Source organism: Bactrocera dorsalis, chromosome 4 (assembly GCF_023373825.1).
Source record: "Bactrocera dorsalis isolate Fly_Bdor chromosome 4, ASM2337382v1, whole genome shotgun sequence".
NCBI classification, from domain to species: Eukaryota; Metazoa; Arthropoda; class Insecta; order Diptera; family Tephritidae; genus Bactrocera; species Bactrocera dorsalis.
In genome coordinates this window covers 3,231,122-3,250,828 of record NC_064306.1, presented here as the reverse complement: position 1 = coordinate 3,250,828, position 19,707 = coordinate 3,231,122, and the positions used below count along the sequence as shown (strand labels likewise).

Sequence of the window (19,707 nt, the reverse complement as noted above, 5' to 3'; positions counted from 1 at the left end):
GTTTAAGACAAGGCTATACAGCTACCATACAAACTGAATGATCAAAATCAAGTTTTTGTATAGAAACGTTTTTATTTGTGAAGGGTATATTAGCAACGTTTTTTTCTTGTTTTATTATTAGACAGTTCGAAGAGGTCTAAATAGATTTTGAAGAAGCTGGGGTTCTCGAAATCGGATCGAATTTTAGGATTAGATTTCTCTCAAAATATAGCTACTCGTATAACAGTTCTATATGGCCAGATTTCGAAAATTTAACTGTAGCAGCAACCGTACAACAGTAATAACGGCAAAAAGCCATAAAAGAGAGCTTAAAGCGCCGGCAAATAAAAGCTTTACTAAAACATTCGCTTGTGTCAGGCAAATCGTCAACGAAGGAAGTGTTGCTAACCAAAAGCCGAATAGTACTCGCTTAATGCACTCACTACACAACTGTTTTGCCTATCAACGAGGAGTAGCCAAAGGACCTTCGTGCTTGGCACAACGCAGCAACGGATTCGTGCGGTACTTTTGTGGATTTCACATAAAATTGGCGTGTGTGGGGTGGATGGCGCAGCAAAGATGCAGAAATGTGAGAAAAATATTAATTTTTAGTAAAATTGGTGATTAAGAAATTAAGAATGTTATTGAAAAGTTTATAAAGTGGAGTACTCGTACAGATTGCTCAAGTTTCGACGCAGAAAAGTGAAAATTTTGAGGAAATTTTAGATAAAGCAAATTTTTGCACAAAGCAGCAGCTCAGCAGCGTAGTGGTGGAAAGCGAAAGCTGTGAGAGGTGGAGCAAGTAGAGTTGCACAAATATTACAGCTAGAAAATGAGCGAATGGTCGATAGTGGCACAAATGAGAGAATGTTTTGGATTTTGGTTTTTGTAAACAAATTATGAACCGATTTTAAAAATACTGTTGTGAAAAAGTTAATAAAAGTAAAATTTCAAAAAAATTGCATAAATAAAATGAGAAAATAAACCAAAAATATAAATAAAAACTTTTAAAATTAAATTAAAATAATATTAAATAATTAAAACTAAATTAAAAATAAATGAATAAATTATAAAATATACAATATATATATTTTTTTCCATTACATAAATAAAATGAGAGAGAATAAGCAAAAAATATAAATAAAAAATTAAATAAATAAATAAACTTTTAGTTTTTTTTTTGCAAACAAATTGTGACCGAATTTTAAAATTAGTGTTGTGAAAAAAATAATAAGTATTATAAAAAAAGTAATATTAAATAAATACAACTAAATAAAAAATAAATGAATAAAAAATATAGTAAAATATATGTATAAATAAAATGCTTAATAAATAAAATGTGATTTGCTAAACTCACTTGACAATTTTTTAAAGCCAAAAATTTAAAAAAAAGGAAAATGCATTAAAGAAAAAGTAATCAAAGTATAGTTTAAAAAACAGAAAACAAAGGCTTGCCTACAGCATAATTTCAGTAAAAAAAATTAAAACAAGAATTAATGAATTTTAAAGGTTTTTTTTTAATTAAAAAAAAAACATTTTAATTAATTTAAAATAAATAATATTTTTAATTAAATTAAAAAAATTGTAATTAAATAAAAAAAGTTTTAATTTTGAATAAAAAAATATTTTAAGGTATGAAAAAAATCGCATTTTTGAAGAAAGAAAAAAATTTGAACAAAAATCAAAAAATATATAACAAAAACTCTACTTCTGAAAACTGAACTCACAAATTACGAAGAATTATGATATTTTAAACAAATACACATATGCTTCCATGACTGTAATCGACAAGGCTTCAGAAAGCAAAACAGCGCTTACCGCTAACAGGGTACAAAACACAGTGTGAGGTGTGTTTACAAAAACAATATACATACATACAGACAAAGAGCACAACAACGTCCAACAGTTATAAAGGAATTTATACGCCAAACAGTCAGCCGCCCAACCATTGATAGCGGCGCGCTTTGCCGCTAGTTTCACTTCTCGGCTTTCTCATATGGACATTTGTTCGCTCCTTTTGTCACACGCTATAATACGATTCCTTTTTCACATTCGTTCAATTTTCGTTATTTAGGGTGGAAAATGTGCCACTGACCGTACCACAACAATTCCGAATTGTCCCTGCAACTGACGAGTAATCGCCCCAGCGCTCATGTAAAGTGGCGAACAAAACGCTCGCAGTCGCAAAAGGTTATTACACGGGCAGGAAGTGTGTGTGTGAGAAAAACAACCAAAAATGTAAATGAAAAGTGAAAATGACAAAATTATGTGTGTGTGGAAAATTTGTTAACAAAAAGCAATTATAAATAAATAATAACTACGAAATTGTTGCTAACGTGCGTTTTGATGCTTAATTCCTGAGCGCCTGCAAACAATTTCACTTTCCTTCGCGTTTTTAGTTTTTTTCACACCGTTAAGCCTATATGTGTAGGTTATAGAATTATGACAGTTCGAAAATTTGCATTAAACAAGTGTGGAGTGTTGGGTCAGCAAAAGAGAAACGTAGTAATGGCGTGTTTACCACGGCTCACCAACAGCCAATAGCTGGACGATCGAAAAATTAATCAAAGACATAAACGAGATTTTGTAAATATTAACTGCGTGCTACGTTTGGGCGTACAGCATCATATTTTTCTTCACTCAAACACGCGAGAATACGCCCAGTTCAAACGAGCCGCTGTTGCGAGCGCTGCCTCCGCAGCATCTCTTTAGTTGGCTGAAAGCAGGCCAATTGGTTTGGCAAACAGCAAACGGCAAAGAAAACACACACATTGCAGCAACAACAGCAAAAACAACAACGCACAGTGTTTTCCAGTGTGCGGAGAAAATGCATTCCGTGAACGTGTACGAAAGTGAGGATGAGCGACGCCATGGCCATGATGACACACGCGAGCTGCAGAACTTGGATTGGCCCTTCTTGATTAAGGTGAGTGTTTGTATACGCTTATACAAAAATACACATCTATATATATAAATATATATATTCGTATGTAAATATATATATACATATAAATATATATACATATACATATATGTATATATGCGTTGCATATGTAATAGGGCGCCAACGAGCTAACGAACGAGCGCGATTAGGCCATGACCTGGCCACCGCTGCAGTGGAGCAGCGCTTGTGTGCATTCACTTATGGTTTGCACGCTTACTTGAATGTTGTGAAAAGTTCTTTGCTATCAGCTATGACACAGCAAACGGAAATGCTGTTGTGCAAAGAAAGCGGGGGGAAAATACGATGACAGTGTTGATTGAAAGGATTAGAAACTCTATAAGCCTCACAAAGTCGGTTGACTTATTAACTATGGAAAAAAAAGCGACGTTGTTGGGATTCTTTTTGTTTGTGCGAATGTCAACTGAAAGCAGTGAAAAACAGGGCTGACAGTATTGAGCGAAATGGAAATTACATCGCAAATAAACCCAACCACTGAAATTGATGTCCTTGAATGTATGACAAATATTGAAGGGTGTAAAAAAGACACTCTTCACAAAAAAAAAACCTTGTGCAGGGATTGTCCGGAAAGTTAGGACTGAGTCGATTTAAAATGTATTGAATCAATCGTTACAATTCTTTAAAAACTTTCAAAAATAGGCTCCTTCTACGTCGCTGCTGTGCTGCCAGCGTGATTTCCAAGCATTAAAGGCACCCCAGAGGGCATTTTCCGGAATAGCCTTGAGAGCCGAGGTGCATGCTGCTTGGATCGCCTCTGTCGTCTCAAAATGCTTGCATTTCAACGGCCTTTTTATGCAAGGAACCAAAAAAAAAGTACGGGTGGGCTACATCTGGGCTGTAAGACTGCTGCGGAAGCGTTGGGATGCCGGCTTTGGTTAGGTAGCTGTTCACAAGAAAGGCGGTGCCAACTTCGCGCACCCCTGGCGCATGTTCAGGTGCTGCGTTACAATGTCATGAACCACAGGTTATGGTAAATTTAACATCTGAGCGAAACGAATACTTAGTCCACGGTCTGAGTGCGCACACGAGTCACATTGTCGGTGTTTGTCGAAGTCGCAAGTCTCCCGGCACGGTCAGCGACCTCTTCCCGGCCCTCCAAAAAGGCCTGGTGCCACCGGAACACACCACTCTTGCTAAAGAAACATCTGGGTAAGCTACCATACCTCTGTTCTAACGAACGCAGCATTTTCGGCCACTCACAGAAACACATCGCGCGAAAATGTTTGTCCTGACTCTCCAGGGGCTCGGAGACAACTGACCAGCCGCTCGTTCGTTAGCTACGAACGCCCTCTACCAAATCCGGTCGATGCTCCGAAGTCGCGGCGGAAGAAAATCAGTCCTATTACTTTCCGGACAAACCCTGTAAACCTCATCATAAAAATTTATTTGATATAGTATCCTGGTGGCAATAGACGGCAAGCTATTTACTTTTGGGTGACAGACAAGACCGAAGTATCGAAATTACTACAATTTACATTTTGGCCAAAACTAACACGCTGACATGAATAAATATATTAGAAGTAATCGGTTCTGAAGAGCAGAAAGTAAATTTCTGGCACAGTCTGTACTATATAACACATTGATTAGGAAACAGTCTACCCCATGTCCAGAGGACAGAAACGCTAGCTTTATATAACTTCATGGTAAAGAATCTATGTAGAGCCCACGAATTCCAAGTGGTTTCTACATTTGATGAGTTACTTTTAAGCAAATAGTTCAGCTAGCACCACAAGCTGAATCAGTTTAGCATATCGATAATCTGATTTAACCTCAACTCCAGCTTATGATTGAAATGCTGCTGATCTAACGAAGTTTCTACCACGAATAGAATCTATCTTATAATAGATTATTATTTGTTTTTGCTAACCGCGCGCTATTAAAATCAGACTCCATAGTATCGAGCGACGAAGCCGAGTATGATAAGTGCATGAACTCTTCGCAGTAAATGATAGGGCCCAATTCAAGCCCAGGCGAAGTCTAGAATATTAAGCAAACTCTGTTCTTTCCGTTAATTGCGATTGTCCTTCTACAATTTATCGAAGCACTCTTGAAAATTACCTGAAAATTGTATTCGCAACTCTGTAAGCCAGGTTAAGTGCAGTCGCATAACTTAAGTGGTAGTAAATACCCACACTCCAAGTTATAATTCTCTCAGATGAGTATTTCCGCATTGAGGTCGGACTGACGTCTGTCTAATGCAAACCGCAAGGACTTTTTTATGTGTTTTGCAAAGGCCCGAAGCCGCAAAAGCCACAAAAGTGCGAAAAATGCAAATAGGTAGAGAGTAGAAGAAGAATGGGCAAAGGCAAATTTGGTCAAAATTGTCATGAACTGTGAAAGTGATAAATGAGCCACAGAATTGGGCGCACTGGTAGGTTTTCACTTCATTACACCGCCTGCCCCGGCTGCTATTGTGGGTGCTCGCAACGGCTTCTTCAAAACATTTTGCATTTTTTGCACATTGTTTGCTTTGTACTAGTTTTTTGCATTCTTACTGCTAGTGCTATTGTGTTTGCTAAACATGCTGAAAAGTGAATTTACTTGCCGAAAAATTCATGTCATATACACATGCACGCAAACATTTGCAAGTACAATGTATGCATGGTATACAAAGCGCAATGCTCGAAATTATCGATTTTTTTCTTCATTTTACTTTCCTGTCTTCTAAACAAGCAGTGGGTGCTTCGAAGTCGCAGGAGGTTATCAATTTCATGCAAAATGAAGCCTATGCGTAAAAATGTACATATGTAATACCCAAAATAACAGTTTCTGATAGTATTAAAGCCTTTTATATGGCTTAGCGCCTAAAAGTAGACTAATTTTAATTAAATTTGTGTACTAGGAATCACATACCCGTTGATAAAACTATGAAAAAACTCTTCAATAACGGAAACCTTTCAAATATATTTCTAACGTATAAAATTTTCTCATAAAAACCTGTCTGTCTTTATATACGTGAGTTAGTTCCTCAGTTTTTACCAACATTAACTCTTGTCAATAGGTGCTACTTCGGACCTGGTAGGCAATTGAGAAGTAAAGTCGTCTCTTGACGAACGAAAACACAACTCTATGAGTCACTCATTATTTCCGTCCTGCTATATGGTGCAGAGGCTTGAATAATGACAACAACTGATAAATCGACGTTGCGAGTTTTCGAGAGAAAAGTTCTACAAAAGATTTATGGTCCTTTGCACGTTGGCCACGGCAAATATCGCATTTGATAGAACGATGAGCTGTATGAAATATACGACGGCATTGACATAGTTCAGCGAATTAATGAATATTCTAATTAACATTTCTATTCTTTATTTTACGATGTGAACGCCGCTACTACGGATTGTCCACTTCTTTACTAGAGCAAATTGAAACTTAGTCTATAAAAGCGGCAGATTTATCGAAAAAGGATAATACGGAAATAGTTACGGATTCTCAATTCGTTTTATCTTAAATTTGACTGTGGCTTGTGTACAAAATTTCGATGCTGCAATTATTACTTTTGCTTTAGCGGCGCTTATTAGTGCTCCATTTGTGCGCTCTGCCAGCGGCGGTCTTATGTTTTAGCTGCGCTCATTGTTGATTTTTCACTTGTAAAAAGTAAAAAATGCATTAATGTGTTGATTTTTGTTGTAGTTTAAGCACTCCAACATATGTATTTGTTGTTTACAATGTTCGCCGTGCGCGTTGCAGCAAACCACAGCGTTGAGTGTTGCCACTGGCGTTGCTTGATTGCAAAATTCGAGTGTCCTCCGCCGACCTGTTTGTGGCAGGCGGCAGCAGCAATGCTTCAACTGCTCTATGACTACTGCCATAGGAATTGACCCACTTTTTGTGTGTTCTATTTACACATGTATGTATGTGTATGTGTGTGTGTAAGTGTAAGTTGTCGCCTGTTGTTGCCACCGCCGCCAATTTTCTCGTCGCCAGCAGTCATCTGCGGACTGTTATAGTATTATTGCGATTGTTGTTGTTTTTTCGCTGTTGTGAATGCATTCAAATGCGGTTATGACGCACTTCTTAGCGCTCGCATACATAAATACAGTGGGTATACAAATTCATGCCACTTATGTCATCCGCCGCCCACACCGCTTTCAAGCACCGTTACTTGGCAAGCGGTTTGCCAGCGTACTAAGTTGGCGCACTTTCGCCTGCGCATACAACAATTTTATTAACACCAATCTTTGTTTTTGTTTACATTTCCGACTTTTTGGTTGAAAACAGTGCGATGAAGTGGATAAGTTTGCAATTGCATTCGAGCATATTGATTTCGTGTCGTGCTGATTGATTTCAGTTTTCAATTACGAAGTCGTTCGGTTGGCGCCACAAATGGATTGCACACACATACATACATATATAAATATATTTATCACGATATTAAAATTTTAATGGTTTCTTAAATACTTTTTTATTTTTCTCATTTTTGTAGGGCATTCTAGAGAGCCCATCATGCACAACAACAACACCGGACACTGTGGCCGCGCTGCTGTGGACAATTACGGCGGTGTTTGGTATTGTTTACGCGCTGCTCGGTAAGTAATTAAGCAACTGTTCCCAGATTGCGTTGAAAGCAATTCGAAAAAGACAAATGTTTTTCCAACTGACTTTCTCAACAAAGACAAAGAAAACTCTAGACATCTACATACTCGTTGGTACTAATAGAAATCAACCTGCCTCGTGACAAATTCCGCCTCCTTGTCGCGCTTTACACTGGGCACTGCAGTCTCAGGAAGCTTGTCCAACATGGACATAGCCTCTAGGGCAAACTGCCGGTTCTGCGACATGGAACAGAAAACCCCAGTACAGCTGATTCTGGATTGTCCAGGAATTTGCAGAAGCATGATTAAGGTTCCATCTACATGGATCGGGATCACATCACCTCAGTAGCGCCCAGCAGGCTCATTGAATTATTCAGGATACTGGACCTGGGTGAGCATATGTGATATATGTTTGTCCGGAAAGTAATATGACTGATTTCTTTCGACGCGACTGTACTTCGAAGCGTGCGCGGACAGACTGGATTCGGTAGAGGGCGTTCCTAGCTAACGAACGACGGCTGGTCAGTTGTCTCTGAGCCCCTGGAGAGTCAAGACAAACATTTTCGCGCGACGTGTTTCTGTGAGTGGTACAAGCTGAAAATGCAACGTTCGTTAGAGCAGAGGTACGCGATACGATATGATCAAGCAGGCTTACCCAAATACTGTTTTAGGAAGAAGTGGTGTGTGATGTGATGTCCGAAAAGACATCACAGCCGGAAGTTGCACCACGACAACGCCCCGCTTCAGAGTGTCTTTCTTGTGAACAGTTACCTAACCAAGGCCGGCATGCCAACGCTTCCGCAGCCGCCCTACAGCCCAGATGTGACCCCGGCCATTTTTTTCCTTGTCTGAAAAGGCCGATAAAAGGCAAGCTTTTTGAGACGACAGAGGGGATCCAAGCAGCATGCATCTCAGCTATTCCGAGGAATGCCTTCCGTGACGCCTTCAATGCTGGGAAATCGCGCTGGCAGGGCTGCATCGACGCAAAACTTTTGACAAATGCCTTTCGGTTTAAAATGGGACATCAAAAGCGGCATATGATCTAGAGTACTAGCTCTAGGTCGACACAATGCAACCAATTGTAGCGGGCGATTTGTGAAATATTACGTTTTTCCCTAAATTACCCGTTTTTACTTAATTGTGAAGATTCAAACCCTCTCACATAAAAATTAGAATTACTAAATGCTATGCGCGAATATCATATTATATATTGGACATTTTCTCCTAAAAGCTTCTATAAGATTGCATATTGTAGAATATCTAAAAATCGAAAAAAGTTTAGACTTACCGGATTTTCCCTCAAAACTGTTTTTCTGTTTATTCTTCCATGGATTTAAGAGACCTTCCTTTATTTCCTTTCAATTCACAGGCTACCGCTGTCTGCGCGCGGTGGGTTTCTTAAGCGGTCTGATGGTCGGTGCCAACGCCATTTTCATGTTACAGGACTTTCATGTAACGCTGCTCGGCAAACCAACCGATTCGGCACTAGCGATCGTGGCGGGCTTGCTGGGTGCCGTGATCGGTTCGACATACCCGGTAGCATCGATACTGATTAGCGCATTCGCGGGCGCATTGGTCGCTGGCGCAGCGATGGCCGTGTGCGTGGCCACAATGCCAGACAATGACTTTGGCGTGAGTATCAAACCAGAACATACATATGATAAAACAATAAAAACAAATACTTTTTGCAAATTATTGTAGTATCGCGAAATTTATGTGGCTATCGCGGGTGGCGCCGTCATTTGCTCGGTGCTGACGTTCTGCTGCGCCAAATATGTGACCATACTGACTTCGAGCATCGTTGGCAGCGCGATGATTATTACCGCTATCGATTTTTTCATGCACAACCTAGACACGATAAATTGGGTAAGTGTTGGCGCTAATGACCGTTACTTGCAGTAAATATTAAATTTTATTAAGTCAAACTACAAGACAAGAACTAAATAACAACAACTTGCACTGTTAATAACATTTAAGATTTTAAATATGAAACCGAATCCGCTACCACCGCCTTGTTACGGCGGCATTTTGATATGCTCCTGGCCGGTGGCAATCATCATCAGCATAATGGTGCAGTGTTTCATCACGGCCTGGCGTGTGGATCATCGCAAACGCGTCTACCTGCGGCATCACCACCAAATGGCACGCTGCGGTGCCGGCGGCTTGCCGACGAATCGCATGAGCGGACGACCGCGCGAAACGCGCGAAGAAGCCAGTCAACGCAAATACCGCTATTTGTATCAGGTGCGCACGGCGCGCGGCGACATTATTTCACAGGTTCGTAAAAACAAACAACTATATGCACTTAGAAGCCACTAACCAGCTCATTGCAGAACTTTGTGTCAGCATTGCAGAAGCGCATACAACTGGGCGGCACGGAGACGCCCTCAGAGCGCTCGATTAAGACGAGTTCGAACGAACGCAATACATTTCGCAGCGATCGCACACACTTCACCACCATACCCGATTCCGAAATGTGCGACAAAATCGAAATTGTGCGTGATCTAGGATAACAAACAAGCAACAGTTATATGTAAGCGGCGAATGTGCGAGGGAAACGGAAACGTGTAAGAGACGCGTAGAGCTTGCTTGTGGTTATCCTAAGAATCGCGTATGTGTGTGCGTGTGCGACGATCGTTGTGCGTGTATGTATAACGGGAAATTGTTAAATTGCCAATACAACAACTACAGCTAAGTGATAAAATGCAACGTTGCGTTTGATGGGCGTGTAAATATAACTTGACAAAGCTTAATTTAATGAAGTGCTGGGAGTGAGGGAGGTAAGGAGACGAGTGCATGCGTGGTAATGCATGAAAGTGATAAGTAAGTCGAAAATTTGTTGGTTTCGCGCGCTAAATTAAAGAATTTAAACAGGAATGGGAGCGAAAATGTCCACAGTCAGCAAAGTAAAATTAAAATACTGGCCTCTAGAACACTAAATTTTGTAAATTTAACGAGAAAAAGTTGTATGCATAGAAAACTTAGGAAACTAAAAGTCATTTGGTTTTGTTTTTAAAGCATTTTGAGTATGAAAATTCAGGTAAAATACGAAAATAACAAAAATTTTACGTTAAAATGTTCAACATTATTTTCAAGTACAAGCCAATTTACGACACTAGCTGCTAAGTTCCTCTTTAGTAAGTACTGACAAAGAAAACGTTATACTATGTATGTATGTATGCGCTTAGGATATGATCTAAGATTAATTGTGTTACAGGGTTTAACAGGCTTTAACTTACAAAGTGCGTTCATTTTTAACCGTTTTGTTGAACTTTCGTAAAGAATTAGTTAAGGTATTTCTAAGTTACAAAAAAAGTTTATAAAAAATTTATAAAAAATTACGTTTACAATGAACTAATTAGTTTCCAAAAAACTAAAACTAACTAGCTACTTGATTTGTGTGTATGTGTGGAATAATTATGTATCTTCATGCGTCTAATTTATTTAATTCTTAAGCCCAAATTAAAAATTAACTTATAATAAATTAAAATTAATCAATTTTAAAAATTAATAAATTAAAGTTAAAATTTAAACTAAACTTAAAATAAATTTATTTTAACATAAAATATTAAATACAAAATAATTTTATTTTAATATAAAATTTATTTTTTTTATTTTAAATTTATAATATAATTTAATTTTTTAATTATTATTTAAAATTTTAATTTCGAAATTGCTAATTGGAAATATAATATTTTTATCCGAAAATTGGAAAATGACAATTTTTTAATACCAAATTAGAAGTTAAAAATTTAAACTTAAATTAAAATTAATTGATTTTAAAAATTAAAACATTTCTAAATTAAACTTAAAATTTAAATTTAAAAGAAATTTAATTTAACATTTAATTTTTTTTTTTATTTTAAATTTTTAAAATATAATTTACATTTTTAATTTTTATTTAAACTTTTAATTTCGAAATTGTTAATTGAAAATACAATTCATTAATCTAAAAATCGGAAAATAAGAATTTTTTAATCCCAAAATCAGAATTAAAAATTGATAAAATATATTTAATTCAAATTATAACTAAAAGTAATTGAAAGTAGCCATTTGAAAATTATTTTTAATAAAACTTTTCGAGATTACAAAAAAAATAATATTTTAAATATTAATTCAATCGCCTTTTATAGTATTATTGCAACCCTGGTTGTCAACTATCGATTTTTGTGTGGAAATTGCAACAAACATATACAATTTAAAAAAAAAAATCTTGTGGATATCAGGTTAAGAGAAGTTGCGTGAAATATATTATAAACTTTCTGTTTTTAATTCAAATAAATTGCTCCAAAGTTTTTGGTTTTTATCACATCATATATTAGTATCGCATAAATGCGCAAATTTGTGGCCATATAACCACCGAAAAGACACCCACTATTTGATGAGGTTCATATTATTTCAACACTGCCAAAAAACAACTGAATTTTTTTTTTTATAAAAAAGTGAAAGTAACTGGAAATTTTAAAATATATACATACCGTATAAATCAATAATTTTTGCTTATAAATTTTAGCTAAAAACAAAAAAAGTGAACTTAGCTAGATTTTTTAAATTGATAAACCAGAAAACAACAACAAAAAATATTGAGAAATCAATATCTTTTTCAAGTAGTATTCAAAAAAATTTTTTTTTAATATTTTTATTAAAAAAAATTAATATATTATTTTAAATAGATAAAAAACCAGAAAATTTAAAAATTTCAAAAGAAAAAAAATTATCGATAAATAAATATTTTTTTTTGGTATTTTAAATTATTTTTAAAACAGAAAATATAAAAAAATGTTAATAAAAAAAAAAATACAGAAAAATATTTTTTCTTTAAACAAATAGTTATCAAATTATTTTGTTTAAATAAAATAACAATATAATGTGAAAATAAACAAAATATAAAATTCACGATAATTCATACTTTTCTTAACAACTAATATTTTTTAAAAATATTTTTTTTAATAACTTTTTGTTTTTTCTAATAACTAATTTTATCTAACAACTAATTTACTAAAACTACAAATTAAGCTCATTAACTAGTTAGAAGTTTAAACTTTTTATAGATATAAAAAAACAATATTTTTATTAAGGCGTAGCAGAATTCTTGGTATACTACACGCTCAAAGCACGTTCACAAAATATTCACATCAAAGGTTCACTATAAGGGGCTAAAATAATTCACAATTGTTTTAAATAATTTATAAAAAATTATATAAATATGCTCATCTCTACGTTACCTCATTTTAATAAGAAAAAACTACTATTTATTGTAGCACAGATTATATCTGATTTAAATAATATTATTTTAAAATAAATTTTACATAAAAATAACAATATGTATGTATGTGAATATGCGTATCATTTTAAAACTGTCACTCATAAATATGTATAACACAAGCAACTTAAATCTCAACTTATTAAACATTTAAAATACCAAATATTTTTGTCTAACTGTACTTGCATATTTTTAAAAATATAATATTATATTATTTAAAATTAAACTAAAAAAATATATGTGTAATATAATTTAAAACAAAAATATATAAAACATAATTAAAATAAAAAATAAATATATAAACCATATATAATTTAAAACAAAAATGTTTATATTTTAAAGATAAATATGTATGTATGTATATCTAGTATTTGTACGAGTATTATATACTTAACTCCTTAAGTATTGTAGTTTGCCACACTAAGCATACTTCCATTAAGATAAGAATTATAAAAAACTTTGAAATTTTTTTATTTTTACTATATTTTTTCATTAATTAAAAACAAAAAAAAAATTTTGTTATTCATGATTGCTTTATTATTTATATTGAATTTTTTTATTTTCATATACTTCTTAAATTATTATTTTTAATTTTTTAACTTATTTTTTATAAAACAAAACTAAATTCTAATTTTTTACTTCAAAATATATTTTTTAAACATATTGACTCAATTACATCTTTGTTTTTTATTTTCTTAGTTATTTACTTTTTATATATTATTTATTTATAATGTTTTAAACCTTAAAAAAAATTTTAATTTTGTTTTAACACATTAACAGAAATTAACTAACAAAAGTATTCTGTGCTACTTAGTATAAAAACAAAAAAAATAAATACAGTCAACCTTAAAAAAATTGCATTAACTCTCTGTGATGAGTTGGCTAATAAAAAAGTCTCAAATAATTTAAGCTGTTTCTTAAATTTGACTTAAATGCGCAAAGTGGTGTGTTAAGAACTTCTGTATGTATTTATATGAAATATTTGCAACTCTGTACATGTATAAAATATATTTATTAATAAAAATATTACAAATTAAACATTTTACTTAATAACTTAAAAAGAAATATGTGTGAAAAATATTGAACAGAAAAATAGTTTAGCTTTGACTTTTCCGCTCCAAAACATGAAAAATGTTTAACAAAAATAAATATGTATGTACATAATAGCGGTAGCTAAGGAGAGGGGTGCGCGTAAGAACGGCAGTACAAAAAGAATTTGAAATAATTCAGTTGTGCGAAAAGTGAACTAACTATAAACAATGTGTTGGAAATTATTAAGAAGAATAAAAAAGTATTTAGAAATAAAAGCGTTGAGAAGAAAATGCAGCGATTTTTAATTAACAGTTTGGACTACCGCTACTATTTCAGAAAATATTGAAACCAATAACTGATTTTCAAAAATAAATTTTCTTTTAATTTTTAAAGAAGTCTAACAAATTTTTAGTTAATTAATTTTAAGTCGATTGCTAAGAGTTTTTCCGTTGAATTTAAAATAAGTTATCTAAAATTAAATTAAATTTTTTTTGACAATAAATAATACCAACGCTTGCATAATAAATATACAATAAAGTAAGTCATAAAAATGTAAACCAAATACCATATGCAAGTATTTGGTTTACATTGCAGGATATTAGATATGTACATATATAATTAAGGCCAATGCGATTGACTCAAAAAAAAACATATTTTTCTAACAAATAAAAGTTACAATTAAAAATATATACATTAACAAATAAACAGTAAAATAAAATCAGCTTTTTAAGAAATTAAAAAAGGAAATTAACAACACAAACATAAAACAAATAACAAACATAAAAAAAATTTAAATAAAACAAAAAAATAAAAAAATGAAAACGAAATAAACGCAATAAAAATAAACATTATAAAAAATAAAAAGAAATAAAATACAATAAAAATAAAATATTGAAAACTATAAAAATAAAAAAAAGAAAAAAAGAAATTACAATAATAATAAATAAAAAAAAATAATGAAAATGAACTAAACGCAATAAAATAAAACATTATAAAAATAAAAAATAAAAAAGAAATAAAATACAATAAAAATAAAATATTAAAAACTATAAAAATAAAAAAAAAAGAAATTACAATAATAATATACATACATAATGCAAGAAAAAATATTAAGTTTAAAATTTAAAACTTAATTAATTTTGTAAGATCAATAAATAATAAATTTAAAGTAAAAAAATATTAATAAAATTGTCGATATTAATACGGCAATAAATATATACAAATAAATTAAATTCCGAAGAAATGAAAATAAAAGTTGAAAACTAAACTATTAAGCTCAAATAGTAAATAAAAATAATAAAAACTCAATAGATTTACAAAAAAAAAATGTTTGAGGGTATTCTAGTCTAAGGCACGAATTTCAAGTTATTTCTGAAGCGTCTTAATATTTAAACTTCCATGTGTTTATAAATTATTTAATAACATTACAAAAATACAGAAAATATCGAAAAATAAAAACTGATAAATATTTCAAAAATTAGCAGCTGAGAAGTGAGGTCTCAAAAATTGGCATCTGGTCATACCAATGATTTCTAGCTAGCTAACTGGAACAAAAAAAAATATGAATCTAGAATATCACAATGTCCGGAACAGTTAAAAAAAAATTGAAAAAAAAAAACAATTTTTTTGATCCTTTCGAATTAAAAAAAAAATTTTTTTGATCATTTCGAATTAAAAAAAAAATTTTTTTGATCATTTCGAATTTAAAAAAAAAAACATTTTTGTATAAACAAAAAAATAGTAAAAACTGAGATTTGTTTTGATTAAAAAAAAATTTGATTATTTCGAATTAAAAAAAAAAAACATTTAAATTAATAAAAAATAGTAAAAATTGAGATTTGTTTTGATTTGAAAAAAAAAATGGAAATTGATTATTTCGAATTTTAAAAAATACTAAAAACTGAGATTTGTCCCCTGATATAGACAAGTCTATCAAGAAGAGAAACTAAGAAATTGTGGGTATCGTTTTGAGAGAGTTTCTAGAAAACGTGTCTAAAGTTTCAGCTGCGGCCGAGCCAGTATGGATGTAGGGTCAGCAAAATACCTATGTATGTATATGTCTAAAAATAATTTTAACTTTCAAAAATGCTTTTGTAGACATAGTTAATCTTTGAAAATATAAAAAAACAAATATAATTTTTATATAATTTATATAATTCTTTTAATTTTTAGACTAGAATACCGCCATAAAATAAAAACAAAGTAGAAACATAACGAGATTATTATAACATTACGATTAAATTACAAATAAAAAACAGGTTTTGATTCCAAAATTCATAATAAATTAAAATAGTATTATTATACTATTAAAAAAATAAATTAATTAAAACAAAAATAAAAAATAATAATATAAGTATAAAAAGCAAACTAAAACAGAAAATAAAAATGTGTAGCATAAAAACAAACATATAATTAAAAATACATGCATATGTATTTAAACGTTTGTTGCGGTATATATAATAGAAAGAAATGTAATAGAAAAAACAACAGATTCAGAATATAAAATAAACACAGTGATTATTAAAATGAAATTTTTATCAAAATGAACTTGAAAAACATGAAAATAAATAAAATGAAAATAAAAATTTAAATATTATTGAAATAAATAAAAGTGAAAAAATAGTAAAAGTTTTAAACACAATTAGGACAAAAAATTGATTTTTTTTTTATTTAAAGCTCATTTTAATTACCAAAACACAATGCCAAATCTAAATATTTATTAAGTAATTAAAGCTAAATATAAATTGTACACTTATTGCACGCATTATGTGTGCTATATAAAAAAAATGCTATATCATTTAACATAAAAAAATGTAAAACTAAAATGTAACACACGCCAGTATGTATTAATACATTAATATACAAATATTAAACAGAGGAATATTTGCAACTGTATTTTATTTTGGAATTCAGGTGATGTTTTAATAACTTTTAACACAAAAGGGGGTAATATCCATATCAATTTTCTATTGTTTATTTAAACACTTGAATCGTCTTACAAATGGAATCAATTATATTTCTTAAAACAACTCTTTTATATATACAAAATTGTGTAGCAATTTGCTATGACAAATTTAGAATACGTTGCATAAATGCTTTAAATCTTTATTTATTATATAATACAAAAACATATTTCTATCAAAATTCATACAGGTAATATAGCATGCATTCTAAAAGTACAATTTACTTTTTATGCCACAACTGCTACTTAATTAAAACAACTACAATAATAATTTCAAAAAATTTCGATACTACAATTACTCACTAATTACAACTGAACATAAGCTAATTGTCACATTTGCTATCAGACTTACTGGCAAGCGTGTTAGACTGCTGCTAGTAGTCACTTACGCGGCGGCAAAAAGAAAAATTTGCGCAGCGTGTAACTCGAAATGGGCATCATTATTTCGTTTTTATTCCCGCGCCGCTCGCTGACTTTGCGATTAACAGCAATTAAAATATCGACAATGTGACGGCTGTGAAACAAATGAAAAAAAAAATGCAAATAAAAAAGGGAAAATAAAGAAAATTAAAAAAAAAAAATTAAAAAAAAAAAATTAAAAAAAAAAAATTAAAAAAAAAAAAAAAAAAAAAAAAAAAAAAAAAAAAAAAAAAAAAAAAAAAAAAAAAAAAAAAAAATAAAAGAAAAAACAAAAAAATAAAATAAAATAAAAAACAAAAAATTAAAAAAAAAAAAATTAAAAAAAGAAAAAATAAAAAAAGAAAAAAAAAAAGAAAATAAAAAACCAAAAAAACGTTTGAAATATGAAATGATTTGCATTGTAAAAAGTAATATTTTTTCTATGTTTTGTTTCATTACCGATCGCCGAAACGGTTTACAGCATCGCAAAGTTCCTGTATAAACCAGGTACCTTCAAGTGTATGGCGCATTGCAGAATATCCGGGCACAGTGGACATAGCTTTTACCAAGTCGCTGAAACGATGTGGCTCCACATTTGGCTTGTGGCGTTCCTTAAAAGTATATAAATGTTAAAAAATATTACTAAATGTTATACATACATATATAATGCATATGCAACAATAATTCATACATTTATTGGCGATTCATCTTTCTGGCATGCTTGAATGATAAGTAGTTTGGGCTTGCCAACTAGCGTGTCGCCGGTTATTATGTGCTCGATTTCTGATATTTCCACAGGTATGCTGTTGCTACCATACACAGAGCCTACATTGGGCAAAAAAAAAAAGAAATGTATAATATTGCTTAGCTTCACATTGTCAACTACTTGCCTTCGGTGCCATGGGAGAGTATGCACACAATTAGCGAATCAAATTGAAATGATAATTTGACCGTTTCCCGTATGCGATGCATTAGTTCAAGATGTGTAAGATCTTCGAACACCTTTGGCTTGTAACCGAAAAGCGAAAAAACGTCTTTCAAGCGATCCTTGTCCATGTTCGAACCATGACGTGACGAGAGTGATTTTTTTGGCAATAATTTCTTGAATTAAATTAATAAACATTTACATATTTATTATAAATATTTAAAGGCAACACTCTCACCTTCAATGCAGGATCGGGATCTTCGTGGAAATTTAATTGATTGATTATCAATATTATGCCAGCGCTCTCGTGTCGCACCTCGTATCTTTCATTTATGGTTAAATCACAGCTACGCACTGAGGTAGATGCGTTTGCATCTGATTGCATGGTTGTTGTGTTTTTCTCAGCAAAATATTTGTTATTATTTCCACTGCTCGCTGTCGCATTATCCGCACTGATATGTTCGTTATTGCGCATGCGTTTAGAATCTGCGTTATTTACAATTGTTTCGAGAAGAAGTGTCTTTAATGCATCCATATCATTAAATTTGAAAAATTCTAGTAACACATCAACATCTGCACCATTTGCAACACGATCACCCAATGTAATAATGCGCCGCGATAGCCAGTCTAAAAGAAATATTTCCAAATATGCAAAATCATAAAAACGTAGATGCTCTCCTGGCCCCTTATGTTGCTCATTCACGCGTAATACCAATTGCCCCGCTTGCGCCGGTTTTAAACGTTCACATATGCGATATAACGCCTTTAGCAGTGGATGCACATGCACGCTTAGTTCGCCAATGTGAGGCAGATAGTGCTGGTGCAACTCATTCCAGTCGAAACCCAATTTCCGTAAGACCCGTCGAGCGCCTATTATAGACAAAGCTTCCACTAACTGTGCGCGCCAATGGCGCGGGTTAACGCTAATGTATTTGGTGAGCAAATCCGCGCCACCGCAACTGCGCCCCTTGTGCGTATTGGAGAGTATTAGTAACTAGGAGCATGAATATAAATACATTTATTTATTAAATATTATTTTCTAAACATTTTTGTTAGTAATATAATGGCATACCTTTTGTAGCGCGAATTCAGCGTTTGCGCGTTCATCGCCAAACAGCAAAAAGCCCAAGGACACCTGTTGAAAGATAAAAACAAATACAAAATAAAAACAAAAACTATCATATGTACTTGTTTATTATAAATATTTATAAAACAAACGAACAATTTTGAAAATGTATTAAATATGCATACATACAAATATATGTATTTACACAGGAAATACCTTTTCTATAACGGCAACACACTGAACCAAAAGCACTTACCAATTCGTAATAGCACAAATCCTGCTCCACATATTGCAAATCCTCCACATGAATATTATTCAATTTGGAAATTAAGTTCAAACCTTGGTGACGCGAAGCTGACATTAAAATCTAGTTAAATATAAACGATATTAAACAATAAAAATATTACAAATAAAAAAGCGAGTCCTAGACTAGTTGACCACAATTATCAAATAAAGAAATTCTGATAAGAATGCCATAGAATGAAGAACAGATATTGACATAAGAAAAATAACAGCTGGCGCAAGTTGCCTGAGTTATATTTGTTAACAAATATTTTAAAAACCAAAAGCGGTTACCCCCCGTTGTG

The 19,707-nt window shown here is 32.2% G+C and overlaps 3 protein-coding genes across 5 annotated transcripts in view; 1 reads left to right on the top strand and 2 right to left on the bottom strand.

The window, feature by feature from the left end:
• LOC105231968 (serine/threonine-protein kinase PAK mbt) overlaps positions 1-8,891 on the bottom strand; it is a 34,712-nt gene extending 25,821 nt beyond the window's left edge. The window contains exon 1 of the mRNA XM_049455917.1: positions 8,762-8,891. The gene's annotated coding sequence lies outside the window, so the exon portion shown is untranslated. The remainder of the gene's footprint in view (positions 1-8,761) is intronic.
• On the top strand, positions 1,685-11,002 carry LOC105232217 (transmembrane protein 198). Of its 2 annotated transcripts, XR_007422701.1 has the most exons (7): positions 1,685-2,905; positions 7,365-7,467; positions 8,843-9,105; positions 9,175-9,339; positions 9,451-9,750; positions 9,807-10,296; positions 10,348-10,943. XR_007422701.1 is itself a non-coding variant. In XM_049455933.1 (6 exons), the coding sequence occupies exons 1-6, from the start codon at positions 2,807-2,809 to the stop codon at positions 9,984-9,986; spliced, it is 1,110 nt and encodes a 369-aa protein (XP_049311890.1). In that variant the 5' UTR covers positions 1,685-2,806; the 3' UTR covers positions 9,987-11,002. The 2 variants fall into 2 exon arrangements, 1 of the variants encoding a protein (XP_049311890.1); XM_049455933.1 differs by having other exon boundaries at positions 9,807-11,002.
• LOC105231965 (caspase-8) lies at positions 9,183-19,602 on the bottom strand. Of its 2 annotated transcripts, XM_029552732.2 has the most exons (8): positions 19,377-19,602; positions 19,127-19,189; positions 18,293-19,048; positions 18,020-18,230; positions 17,821-17,954; positions 17,589-17,740; positions 17,083-17,244; positions 9,183-9,321 (listed from the first exon to the last, which is right to left on the bottom strand). In XM_029552732.2, the coding sequence occupies exons 1-7, from the start codon at positions 19,479-19,481 to the stop codon at positions 17,112-17,114; spliced, it is 1,554 nt and encodes a 517-aa protein (XP_029408592.2). In that variant the 5' UTR covers positions 19,482-19,602; the 3' UTR covers positions 9,183-9,321; positions 17,083-17,111. The 2 variants fall into 2 exon arrangements, with proteins under 2 accessions (XP_029408592.2, XP_011211797.2); XM_011213495.4 differs by lacking the exon at positions 9,183-9,321 and having other exon boundaries at positions 16,471-17,244.
• Positions 19,603-19,707: the final 105 nt, after the last annotated feature.